Source organism: Oncorhynchus clarkii, chromosome 2 (assembly GCF_045791955.1).
Source record: "Oncorhynchus clarkii lewisi isolate Uvic-CL-2024 chromosome 2, UVic_Ocla_1.0, whole genome shotgun sequence".
Lineage (NCBI taxonomy): Eukaryota > Metazoa > Chordata > Actinopteri > Salmoniformes > Salmonidae > Oncorhynchus > Oncorhynchus clarkii.
The window spans coordinates 85,847,025-85,859,347 of NC_092148.1; the positions used below are offsets into that span (position 1 = coordinate 85,847,025).

The 12,323-nt window shown below is 44.9% G+C and overlaps 1 protein-coding gene across 1 annotated transcript in view; it reads left to right on the forward strand.

Annotated features, from left to right (window-relative positions):
• Window positions 1-8,545, forward strand: part of LOC139375371 (SH3 and multiple ankyrin repeat domains protein 2-like) — a 159,041-nt gene extending 150,496 nt beyond the window's left edge. The window contains exons 23-25 of the mRNA XM_071117096.1: window positions 2,662-3,186; window positions 3,361-6,513; window positions 7,937-8,545. Coding sequence (XP_070973197.1) covers window positions 2,662-3,186; window positions 3,361-3,397 — 562 coding nt within the window. The 3' untranslated portion in view covers window positions 3,398-6,513; window positions 7,937-8,545. The remainder of the gene's footprint in view (window positions 1-2,661; window positions 3,187-3,360; window positions 6,514-7,936) is intronic.
• Window positions 8,546-12,323: the final 3,778 nt, after the last annotated feature.

The following is a 12,323-nucleotide window of genomic DNA, read 5'->3' on the forward strand; positions in this document are numbered from 1 at the left end:
AGAATGAATTCCCCACTTCCAATGGAAATAATAGATAATTTTTATACTCTTATTCTTCACTCTCATCTGACACACACACACACACGCACACACATGCACGGACACACACACACGCACGGACACACACAAAAGCACGGACACACACGCATAAACAAACACACACGGCTACACACGGCTACACACACACACATGGACATGCACACGGCTACACGCACACACACGGAATCCTCCTTCCAGTCTGCAGTTTTGAAGGAGTTGGTGGTGTTTAGGGAAAGACTGTCAGGTCAGTGTATTAATCCTCCAGTAGGTCTGTCAGGTCAGTGTATTAATCCTCCGGGAGGTCTGTCAGGTCAGTTTATTAATCCTCCAGTAGGTCTGTCAGGTCAGTGTATCATCCTCCAGTAGGTCTGTCAGGTCAGTGTATTAATCCTCCAGTAGGTTGGTCAGGTCAGTGTATTAATCCTCCAGTAGGTCTGTCAGATCAGTGTATTAATCATCCAGTAGGTATGTCAGGTCAGTGTATTAATCCTCCAGTAGGTCTGTCAGGTCAGTGTATTAATCCTCCAGTAGGTCTGTCAGGTCAGTGTATTAATCCTCCGGGAGGTCTGTCAGGTCAGTGTATTAATCCTCCGGGAGGTCTGTCAGGTCAGTTTATTAATCCTCCAGTAGGTTGGTCAGGTCAGTGTATCATCCTCCAGTAGGTCTGTCAGGTCAGTGTATTAATCCTCCAGTAGGTCTGTCAGGTCAGTGTATCATCCTCCAGTAGGTCTGTCAGGTCAGTGTATTAATCCTCCGGGAGGTCTGTCAGGTCAGTTTATTAATCCTCCAGTAGGTCTGTCAGGTCAGTGTATCATCCTCCAGTAGGTCTGTCAGATCAGTGTATTAATCCTCCAGTAGGTTGGTCAGGTCAGTGTATCATCCTCCAGTAGGTCTGTCAGGTCAGTGTATTAATCCTCCGGGAGGTCTGTCAGGTCAGTGTATTAATCCTCCAGTAGGTCTGTCAGGTCAGTGTATTAATCCTCCAGTAGGTTGGTCAGGTCAGTGTATCATCCTCCAGTAGGTCTGTCAGGTCAGTGTATTAATCCTCCAGTAGGTTGGTCAGGTCGGTGTATTAATCCTCCAGTAGGTCTGCCAGGTCAGTGTATTAATCCTCCAGTAGGTTGGTCAGGTCAGTGTATCATCCTCCAGTAGGTCTGTCAGGTCAGTGTATTAATCCTCCGGGAGGTCTGTCAGGTCAGTGTATTAATCCTCCAGTAGGTCTGTCAGGTCAGTGTATTAATCCTCCAGTAGGTCTGTCAGGTCAGTGTATCATCCTCCAGTAGGTCTGTCAGGTCAGTGTATTAATCCTCCAGTAGGTTGGTCAGGTCAGTGTATTAATCCTCCAGTAGGTCTGCCAGGTCAGTGTATTAATCCTCCAGTAGGTTGGTCAGGTCAGTGTATCATCCTCCAGTAGGTCTGTCAGGTCAGTGTATTAATCCTCCAGTAGGTTGGTCAGGTCAGTGTATCATCCTCCAGTAGGTCTGTCAGGTCAGTGTATTAATCCTCCAGTAGGTCTGTCAGGTCAGTGTATTAATCCTCCAGTAGGTCTGTCAGGTCAGTGTATTAATCCTCCAGTAGGTCTGTCAGGTCAGTGTATTAATCCTCTAGTAGGTCTGTCAGGTCAGTGTATTAATCCTCCAGTAGGTCTGTCAGGTCAGTGTATTAATCCTCCGGGAGGTCTGTAAGGTCATTGTATTAATCCTCCAGTAGGTCTGTCAGGTTAGTGTATTAATCCTCCAGTAGGTCTGTCAGGTCAGTGTATTAATCCTCCGGTAGGTCTGTCAGGTCAGTGTATTAATCCTCCCTTAGGTCTGTCAGGTCAGTGTATTAATCCTCCAGTAGGTCTGTCAGGTCAGTGTATTAATCCTCCGGGAGGTCTGTAAGGTCATTGTATTAATCCTCCAGTAGGTCTGTCAGGTTAGTGTATTAATCCTCCAGTAGGTCTGTCAGGTCAGTGTATTAATCCTCCGGTAGGTCTGTCAGGTCAGTGTATTAATCCTCCCTTAGGTCTGTCAGGTCAGTGTATAAATCCTCCAGTAGGTCTGTCAGGTCAGTGTATTAATCCTCCAGTAGGACTGTCAGGTTAGTGTGTAGATCTGTCAGGTCAGTGTATAAATCCTCCAGTAGGTCTGTCAGGTCAGTGTATAAATCCTCCAGTAGGTCTGACAGGTCAGTGTATTAATCCTCCAGTAGGTCTGTCAGGTCAGTGTATTAATCCTCCAGTAGGTCTGTCAGGTCAGTGTATTAATCCTCCAGTAGGACTGTCAGGTTAGTGTGTAGATCTGTCAGGTCAGTGTATAAATCCTCCAGTAGGTCTGTCAGGTCAGTGTATAAATCCTCCAGTAGGTCTGTCAGGTCAGTGTATTAATCCTCTGGTAGGTCTGTCAGGTCAGTGTATTAATCCTCCGGTAGGTCTGTCAGGTCAGTGTATAAATCCTCCAGTAGGTCTGTCAGGTCAGTGTATTAATCCTCTGGTAGGTCTGTCAGGTCAGTGTATTAATCCTCCGGTAGGTCTGTCAGGTCAGTGTATTAATCCTCCAGTAGGTCTGTCAGGTCAGTATATTAATCCTCCGGTAGGTCTGTCAGGTCAGTGTAACTTAATGTGTTCTGTACTTTCTGTAGGGGTCCGGACAGTGGGTCCCTCTCCTCAGGTACACAGCGGAATACCACAGTCTCTTTTGCTGCCCAGCTCCCTCCGAACGTGCCTGCCCCATCTCCAAACCGACAGACCGAGAGCCCCTCCCACCACAGAGCCCCCAGCCCCATCCTCTCTCCCCCAGACTCAGGCCTCGGCTGTGCCTCCTCTCTCCCTGCCACCTCTCCCACCCTTTCAGACGTGTTCGGCCTGCCCACCCCCCCTCTCAGCCTGGGCACGGGGAGCAGCCGCTCGCCCTCCCCCCTCACCCTCATCCAGGCCGTCTCCAACAAGCCTTTTGCCACCAAGCCGGTTCTGATGTGGAGCAAACACGACGTGGCCGACTGGCTGGAGAGCCTAAACCTGGCTGAGCACAGAGACACCTTTATGGACAACGACATCGAGGGCAGCCACCTGCCTAGCCTGCAGAAGGACGACCTCATAGACCTAGGGGTGACCAGGGTCGGACATCGGATGAACATAGAGAGAGCTTTGAAACTTCTGATGGACAGGTGAGAAGTGAGGAGGGTGATGAGGTCTCTGAGTCTCCAACACTACAACTTACCAACAGGCTTCTAAGTTAATTATCAATTATGTCCATAACAATCATTTTTATTTATGTTGACTTATTTAAACTATACTTACTGTATAATTGTTATGATGATGCTTGTTTTGTTGAAATTTAGGAATATCCTCATGTATCCTGAAGAAATTGCAACTTGAAACAGCACTGCAGTTTCCTGAATAAGCAAGAAGGTCCCCCAGAGTGGGATAGAGTGGTCCCAGGTGAGGCAGAGCTGCTCTGTCAGTAGGAAGGAAGGAAGGAAGTAGATACACGGGATGTGGCTGTGATATGGAATATACTACACTATCAAACACAACAGCAGCTTAATCGCTATGGGATTTACGGACTTCTGAAATCAACCTAATTTAAATGCATAACCAGAACCAGCTTCGTAGGGGTTTCATTTTCTACTGTTTCTCATTTAGAAATTATGCGGTGAATATCTTTTTAGGAAAAAGGGGAAAACATTTACAGTATGTATGTGCACTTCTGCCTGTGAAAATAAGCTTTCTCTCTCTCCCTTTTCACTGGGTTGTAGGCTGATTTGAGAGCCAATACAGTGTATTCTCAGACACAGACATTTATACCCAGAAAAGGAAATCAAAGATTAAAATAATTTCTAAATTGGTACAGTAGCAAAGTTGTTGCCCTTCAACCTTATTTCAATAGCTGTTTTACTACTGGTCATGTTTACTTGAGGGTTTTAAACACAGTATTGAAAATGTAAATTAAATTGTTCATAAATCATTATACTGTCTTCCACAAGAAGCTGAACTGTGTGCCAACAGCTCCCCTTACTGTAGTCTCCTGAACATGACATGGCAGAGTGCTTGGCACTGGCAGTCAGGGCTTTCCAATCGTTATCATCAACCGTCATGATTTCTTTCACAGTCTTCTATGTCCTCTGAGAGGAATAATACATACATTATCACATTAGGTTATTACTGTATACCCTGAACTGATGTTTAGGACTTTAGGATTGAAGACACTATCAGGAATGAATGACCCAGAGTTACAGGGTTGGGGTCAATTCCATTTCAATTAAAGGTAGGGTCAGCGATATGACGTAGATGCACAACGTAAACAGCATAGTGGGTCAATTTTATGCGACAACTTAGAGAGTTTGATTGCGACACTCAGCTTCTCTGCTGTTTTGGTCCTGTGGCTACCACGTTGTAAGTGCATGAATCGAACCAGAGCACATGCACAGATACTGTGTGAGAGCGGAGTCTTGCATCTTGCTCATCGCAGATTCTGCGGTGCTGCTCACTCAACGTCATTTTGCGGACTCTGGAAGTAAACTAAATTTCTAATTCTACAATTTTTGCAACGAGAAGCGTTGTGTAAAATTGGAAATGGAATTAAAGTTTACTTCCTGAATTGAAAAGGAATTTACCCCAACACTGCAGAGTAAGGATGTTTTTGAAGACAGATATCAGAATGCACTTATATGGGAAAAAGTAGGTGAACAAACACTAAACCTGGTATCAGAAGGAGCAGAGTTCAACTTGTTTGGCAAGCAAAGAGAGATGCAGATACCACTAGGAATCAATTTGGTAGGAATGTTTACTTTTTGTGTATGATAATTTAAGTATTAGAGACGTATTTCATCTATGATGGTGTTTTGTTGATGAGAAAGACATTTGTATGCATCCACAAAGCTCAAAACCCACTCAAAAAAAACTGGTTGAATCAATGTTGTTTCCACGTCATTTCAACCCCAAAATTAAATGTGATGACGTTGAATCAACGTAGAAAAGTGATTTGAATTGAAAAAAAGTAATCAACGTAAAGGAATTTAGTATTTTTTACCTAAATCCAATGACATTACATTTTTGGTTGATTTCACATTGAATTCATGTTAGTTGACAACTCAACCAAATGTAAATCAAAACTTTACATTTAGTTGAGTTGAGCATCATTTCCCTCCATGTTTTCGAGACAGGATCTCTTCATACTATCACGAGTAAGTCCAAAAAGGCAGATATTCATTCATCATAATGTGGATGAGTTTAAAATGTAGTTTATTACACTTTCTACTGAGTTTGTCTGAAACGGGCTGAAGTTTTATTTTCCACTCAGTTTGCGTTGGGTTTATATTCCGGATCTTAACAGTTTAAACTTCTTGATATTTTAATTTCTCGAGTAAAAGAATGTGGGTGCTAGCTAAAATCCCAATGACAGTATTTATGGAAGGTTATTTCGGATCTACATGTGCGTGGGATCTATTGGTTTGATAGGGGGAAAACTGACCTTGATATGTCTGATGACTGATATGCATGACATCACAGCATTAAAGTTCTAGTCTGTAGAAATAGTCCACAGAAACCGTAGATATAGAATTCATTATATTTCTATGGTAATGACTCCGACCATCTTTCGACTTGAGGGCACACTTTGAGATGAGATCTTATGTTAAGAACCACAGGAACAGGAAGGAACAGTATTTTTGATGATGTAGAGATTTTTATCATGAGGGTATATTCCTATCTGTGTTGTCGCCATATCAACCCTGAGGTGTGGTTAGGTTTTCTGAAAAGCAGCGAAATATGGTTAAGAAGCAATATAATATACATTCTGTTTCAAGTAGATGTTATTTTTATTTTCCAGGTGAATAATTATACATGTAACAGGATTTCAAGTCTCTATTTTTAAAATTGATATAAATAATTGTGTTATAATCCATATTCCTATAGAGCATATTTGAAATCTTTTAGCAATTGATAGTCACATGTTTTGACTAAGCCTCTGTAATTATTAAATTATTAATTATTAAAAGCTGATATAAATTGATATTTGCATAGTTTGTGCATCATGTATGTATACTATGAAGATACTCGGGCTGTACCTGTCTTCACTATTTGCTATAGGAAATGTTACTTGACCAAGAGAAAAACACACAACTGAATGGGACTGCTGATGTAGAGTTGATAGCTGCACATTGCACTGAGGCCATGCACATACCTATTATAGTGAAGCTGACTAGACATAGTAGAGAAGCTGACTAGACGTAGTAGTGAAGCTGACTAGACCTAGTAGTGAAGCTGACTAGACCTAGTAGTGAAGCTGACTAGACCTATTACAGTGAAGCTGACTAGACATAGTAGTGAAGCTGACTAGACTTAGTAGAGAAACTGACTAGACTTAGTAGAGAAGCTGACTAGACCTAGTAGTGAAGCTGACTAGACCTAGTAGTGAAGCTGACTAGACCTAGTAGTGAAGCTGACTAGACCTATTACAGTGAAGCTGACTAGACCTATAGTGGGGCAAAAAAGTATTTAGTCAGCCACCAATTGTGCAAGTTCTCCCACTTAATAAGATGAGGCCTGTAATTTTCATCATAGGTACACTTCAACTATGACAGACAAAATAAGAGAAAAAAAAAGAAAATCACATTGTAGGATTTTTAATGAATTTATTTGCAAATTATGGTGGAAAATAAGTATTTGGTCAATAACAAAAGTTTATCTCAATACTTTGATATATAACCTTTGTTGGCAATGACAGAGGTCAAACGTTTTCTGTAAGTCTTCACAAGGTTTTCACACACTGTTGCTGGTATTTTGGCCCATTCCTCCATGCAGATCTCCTCTAGAGCAGTGATGTTTTGGGGCTGTTGCTGGGCAACACGGACTTTCAACTCCCTCCAAAGATTTTCTATGGGGTTGAGATCTGGAGACTGGCTAGGCCACTCCAGGACCTTGAAATGCTTCTTACAAAGCCACTCCTTCATTGCCCGGGCGGTGTGTTTAGGATCATTGTCATGCTGAAAGACCCAGCCACGTTTCATCTTCAATGCCTTTGCTGATGGAAGGAGGTTTTCACTCAAAATCTCACGATACATGGCCCCATTCATTCTTTCCTTTACACGGATCAGTCATCCTGTTCCCTTTGCAGAAAAACAGCCCCAAAGCATGATGTTTCCACCCCCATGCTTCACAATAGGTACGGTGCTCCAAACATGACGAGTTGAGTTTTTACCAAAAAGTTATATTTTTGTTTAATCTGACCATATGACATTCTCCCAATCTTCTTCTGGATCATCCAAATGCTCTCTAGCAAACTTCAGACGGGCCTGGACATGTACTGGCTTAAGCAGGGGGACACGTCTGGCACTGCAGGATTTGAGTCCCTGGCGGCGTAGTGTGTTACTGATGGTAGGCTTTGTTACTTTGGTCCCAGCTCTCTGCAGGTCATTCACTAGGTCCCCCCGTGTGGTTCTGGGATTTTTGCTCACCGTTCTTGTGATCATTTTGACCCCACGGGGTGAGATCTTGGGAGATTATCAGTGGTCTTGTATGTCTTCCATTTCCTAATAATTGCACCCACAGTTGATTTATTCAAACCAAGCTGCTTACCTATTGCAGATTCAGTCTTCCCAGCCTGGTGCAGGTCTACAATTTTGTTTCTGGTGTCCTTTGACAGCTCTTTGGTCTTGGCCATAGTGGAGTTTGGAGTGTGACTGTTTGAGGTTGTGGACAGGTGTCTTTTATACTGATAACAAGTTCAAACAGGTGCCATTAATACAGGTAACGAGTGGAGGACAGAGGAGCCTCTTAAAGAAGAAGTTACAGGTCTGTGAGAGACAGAAATCTTGCTTGTTTGTAGTTGTTTTCCACCATAATTTGCAAATAAATTCATTAAAATTCCTACAACGTGATTTTTCTGGATTTTTTTATTTATTTTGTCTGTCATAGTTGAAGTGTACCTATGATGAAAATTACAGGCCTCTCTCATCTTTTTAAGTGGGAGAACTTGCACAATTGGTGGCTGACTAAATACTTTTTTCCCCCACTGTATATACTAAGGCATCTGAAGTGCAGAGTGTTTGAAGGAAAGTTAATTCACCAGCAGATTGGGCTGTGCTTCTGTACCGTGGCCCCTAATGGGTAAAGTTTTAAAAGCTACTTTGCCCCGTAGGGTTCCAATCGAACAGCCTACAAATCCTGGATGAATACAACTCTTTCAGGTTTCAGTGTGAAATAATAGTGAACTGTAGTATGATGCGGTCTGGAATCCCAGGCTACATGGGACATGCTAAGATGCAGTAAATTCCAGTTAACAGGTGTCAGATCCAAAATGTATGTCCTCTTGTTTTATTCTTCACAGATAAACAATCACTCTCCTTTTTTTGTCAACTTCCTTTTCATGCTTCTATGTTGCTGTAATTTTGTGCTACAAATAATTTAATTTTACTTTTAGATGAAAATATTATTATTGAGATCACAGGAAGATAAGTATTTGTAAGTCCACAATACTTGTATGGATACCAACATTTTATGCAGGTTAATAAATATATTACACAATATTTGATGACATTCATGTCATATTGCCTTTTTTGTCTTTTAAAGAGTTTTCCAATGGCACACTATGTTTCATTGACAGCTATAGTACTGGGTGTTGCCCAGAGTTATATAGATGTGTTGAATGTGCCTGGTTCAAGATCTGTTTGTGCTGTCTTGCCAACCTGCACGGCGACCCCTATGGCCTCTTGCATCCCTCAATGTTTGGCTTGAAAATTATTATGGGAGGTGGCAAGAAAGCAAAAACATATCTGGGACCAGGTTCGTGTTTAATAATTGAGATCTACGGATGTGTTCAATAACGGAGATCTAGGAATACCAATTATCCATTCATTTATGATGATGCATGCAACAGGAGGTCTGGACTACCGTATCAGCCAACAGTTTGGACTCATTCCGTAGTTTTTATTTTTGCAATTTTCTACATTGTAGGATAATAGTGAAGACATCAACACTATGAAATAACTGTGAGCGGACCAACTAATTGGGCGTCACTCTAAAGCGGGAAGGTGGAATAAACGAGTCAGGAGGAAGTTTTCTTGATTGAACACAGTTCTCTATTGAGGGCATTGGGTCAACACAAACACTCCAACATAATCAATGAAAATCTTCCAAGGAAAAACATACATCTTCTTCTCCAGATGAAACAAGAACATAATAGGATTATCTTTAAACTACAACAAAAGTCACGGAATTGTCACCGTCTTAGTGGTTCTTCCTGGATAGCTCCTCTCTCTCGGTGGCCATCTTCCAGAGATAGTTTCCCCCTCTCTGCTGGTTTCATTCTCTCTCTTATAGGGGAAGGAGAGTATGTCATTAGTACCGTCAGCTGTGCTTAATTGCCTCTGGTTACCTTGTCTCCCATGCCTTGTTGGGCTACTATCCATGAGCCCAGCCTGCCCTCTGGTGGTCCTTCCACATACCTTCCCCCCCAGGACCGAACCGGAGGGTCGGGCGCCAGACGCACCGTCTTGGTCGCGTCGGGACAGCGCGTCTGCATTCCCGTTCCTCGATCCGGCCCTGTGGATGACATGGAAAGAGAACGGTTGTAAAGACAAAAACCATCTGGCTATTCTGTTGTTATTGTTTCTCTTACCAGCCATCCACGTGAGGGGCGCATGGTCAGTAACTAATGCAAACCTCCGACCCAGTAGGTAGTACCGGAGATAATCGAGGGCCCACTTGATGGCTAAGGCCTCTTTCTCTACGGTCGCATACCTCTGTTCCCGATCGCTGAGCTTCCTACTAATGAAGAGAATCGGCTTCTCTTCTTCACCTTTACCCTGAGCTAGTACGGCCCCGAGCCCTGTATCCGAGGCGTCGACCTGCACAATGAACTCTTGTGAGAAGTCCGGAGCCTGTAGAACGGGATCAGAACACAGGCCATCTTTTAGCAATTGAAAGGCCTCTTCCGTCTCGTCTTTCCACTCTACCTGGTTTGGCAGGTTTTTCCTGATGAGGTTTGTGAGGGGGTTGGCAATGGTTGCATATCCCGGGATAAAACGGCGATAATATCCTGTTATCCCTAAGAAGGCCCGAACGTCTCGCTTGGTCCGGGGTCGAGGCCAGTCACGAATGGCCCTTGTCTTCTCTGCCTGTGGGCGTATTTTCCCATTCCCCACGGTGTACCCCAGGTATTCCGCTTCGGACAGGGCCAGGCAGCATTTATTTGGATTGGCTGTCAACCCTGTGGCTTCCAAACTCACAAGCACCGCCCGTAATCGCAAGAGGTGACTATCCCAGTCCTCACTGTGGATGACCACATCGTCTATGTACGCCGCTGCATACTCTTGATGGGGCCGTAGAATGGCATCCATGAGGCGTTGGAAAGTTGCAGCGGCACCGTGCAGTCCGAAGGGCATCCTCACATACTGGAAAAGCCCCTCTGGGGTGGCGAAGGCAGTCTTTGGGCGATCCTCCGGAGCCACCGGCACTTGCCAATATCCCTTCGTCAAATCCAGGGTAGTGATGAACTTGGCCTTTCCTAAGCGCTCCAAGAGTTCATCCACGCGGGGCATGGGATACGCATCGAATGTAGAGATGGCATGCACGCCCCTAAAGTCGTTGCAGAGTCTCATACTACCATCGGATTTGGGGACCAGGACTATGGGACTGGACCACTCACTCGTCGAGGGCTCGATCACGCCCATCCTCAACATTTCCCTCACCTCTTTCTTAGCGATGACTCGGCGAGCCTCAGGAATCCTGTAAGGGCGGATATGCACCTTCTTGCCGGGTTCAGTGTGGATATGGTGGAACAGGACATCTGTTTGTCCTGGGAATGGAGAGAATATTCGACCGAAGTTCATAATCAGCTTGTCTAGCTGTCTTGACTGCACCGGTAGGAGAGTTTGGCCACGGCGCACCTGTGGTAGAGCCTCCTCTTTTCCTTTGCCCTCCAGGGCCATCAAAGCCACCTCCTCCTCTCGTCCATGGTACGTCTTCAACAGGTTTATGTGATAGAGTTGGACCTTCTTCCTCCTGTCAGGTTGCTTGATGAGGTAATTGACCGGTGAGACCCTTTTCATTCCCTCATAGGGCCCCCTCCACTGCGCCAGCAAGCGATGTTCGGCCGTGGGCACAAGCACCATCACTTTCTCTCCCACGGTGAACTCACGGGGGGTCGCGGACTTATCATAGGCCCGGCCTTGGGTCCTTTGGGCCTTCTCCATATGCTCCTTGACTATGGGCCACACTGCTGACAGGCGGTCTCTCATCAGGGTAACGTGCTCTATTGTGGATCGAAAGGGGCATGGTTGGGTCTCCCAGGTCTCCTTGGCTAAGTCGAGGATTCCTCGACAGGGTCTGCCATAGAGCAATTCAAACGGAGAGAATCCAGTGGATGCCTCGGGTACTTCTCGCAGGGCAAACATTAAGTGTGGGAGAAGCATGTCCCAGTTTTTCCCGTCTCGGGACACCACTCTTCTCAACATGCTTTTAATTGTTTTGTTCAAGCGTTCACACAACCCGTCTGTTTGAGGGTGGAATATGCTTGTACGTATCTGTTGAACCTGATATAACCGACACAAGTCCTTCATCAACCGGGACATGAACGGGGTTCCTTGATCGGTTAAGATAGTCTTGGGGAGGCCCACACGAGAGAACATCAGGAATAACTCCTTGGCAATTCCCTTTGACGACATGTTACGCAGGGGTATGGCCTCCGGGAACTTGGTAGCGTAATCTATAACCACTAGGATGTACTCGTGTCCTCTGGCGGATTTTGGGAGGGGTCCTACGAGGTCCATAGCTATGCGTTCAAAGGGAGTCTCTATGATGGGGAGAGGAATCAAAGGGTTACGTAGGTGTGGCCGTGGGGCTGTACGTTGACATTGATCACACGTCCTACAATACCTGGCCACATTCCGGGTGACCCGGGGCCAATAGAATCTCTGCATGATTCTGTCAATAGTCTTGTCTCGTGCCAGGTGTCCTCCTAGGACGTGGGAATGGGCTAACTGTAGAACTGTATCCCTGTATGGCCTAGGCACCATTAGTAATTCCTGGTTTTCCCCCCTTCGTCGTACGACCCAGTATAAGAGACCCCGCCTGATTGCATAGTAAGGAAGAGGGGGCTCACCTGATCCGTCGACGTTCCTCCCGTCGATCACCTTCACCTTCCTCATGGCCTCCCTTAGGTCTGGGTCTCTATGCTGCGAGGTGCCGAACTGTCCCTTTAATTCCTGGGGCAGTTCGACCTCGGTAGAGGGATGTGGAGGATGTTCCACATCCCCATCAGGGGTGACCGAGGAGAATCCCTTCCAGGTTCCCTCCTCGGATG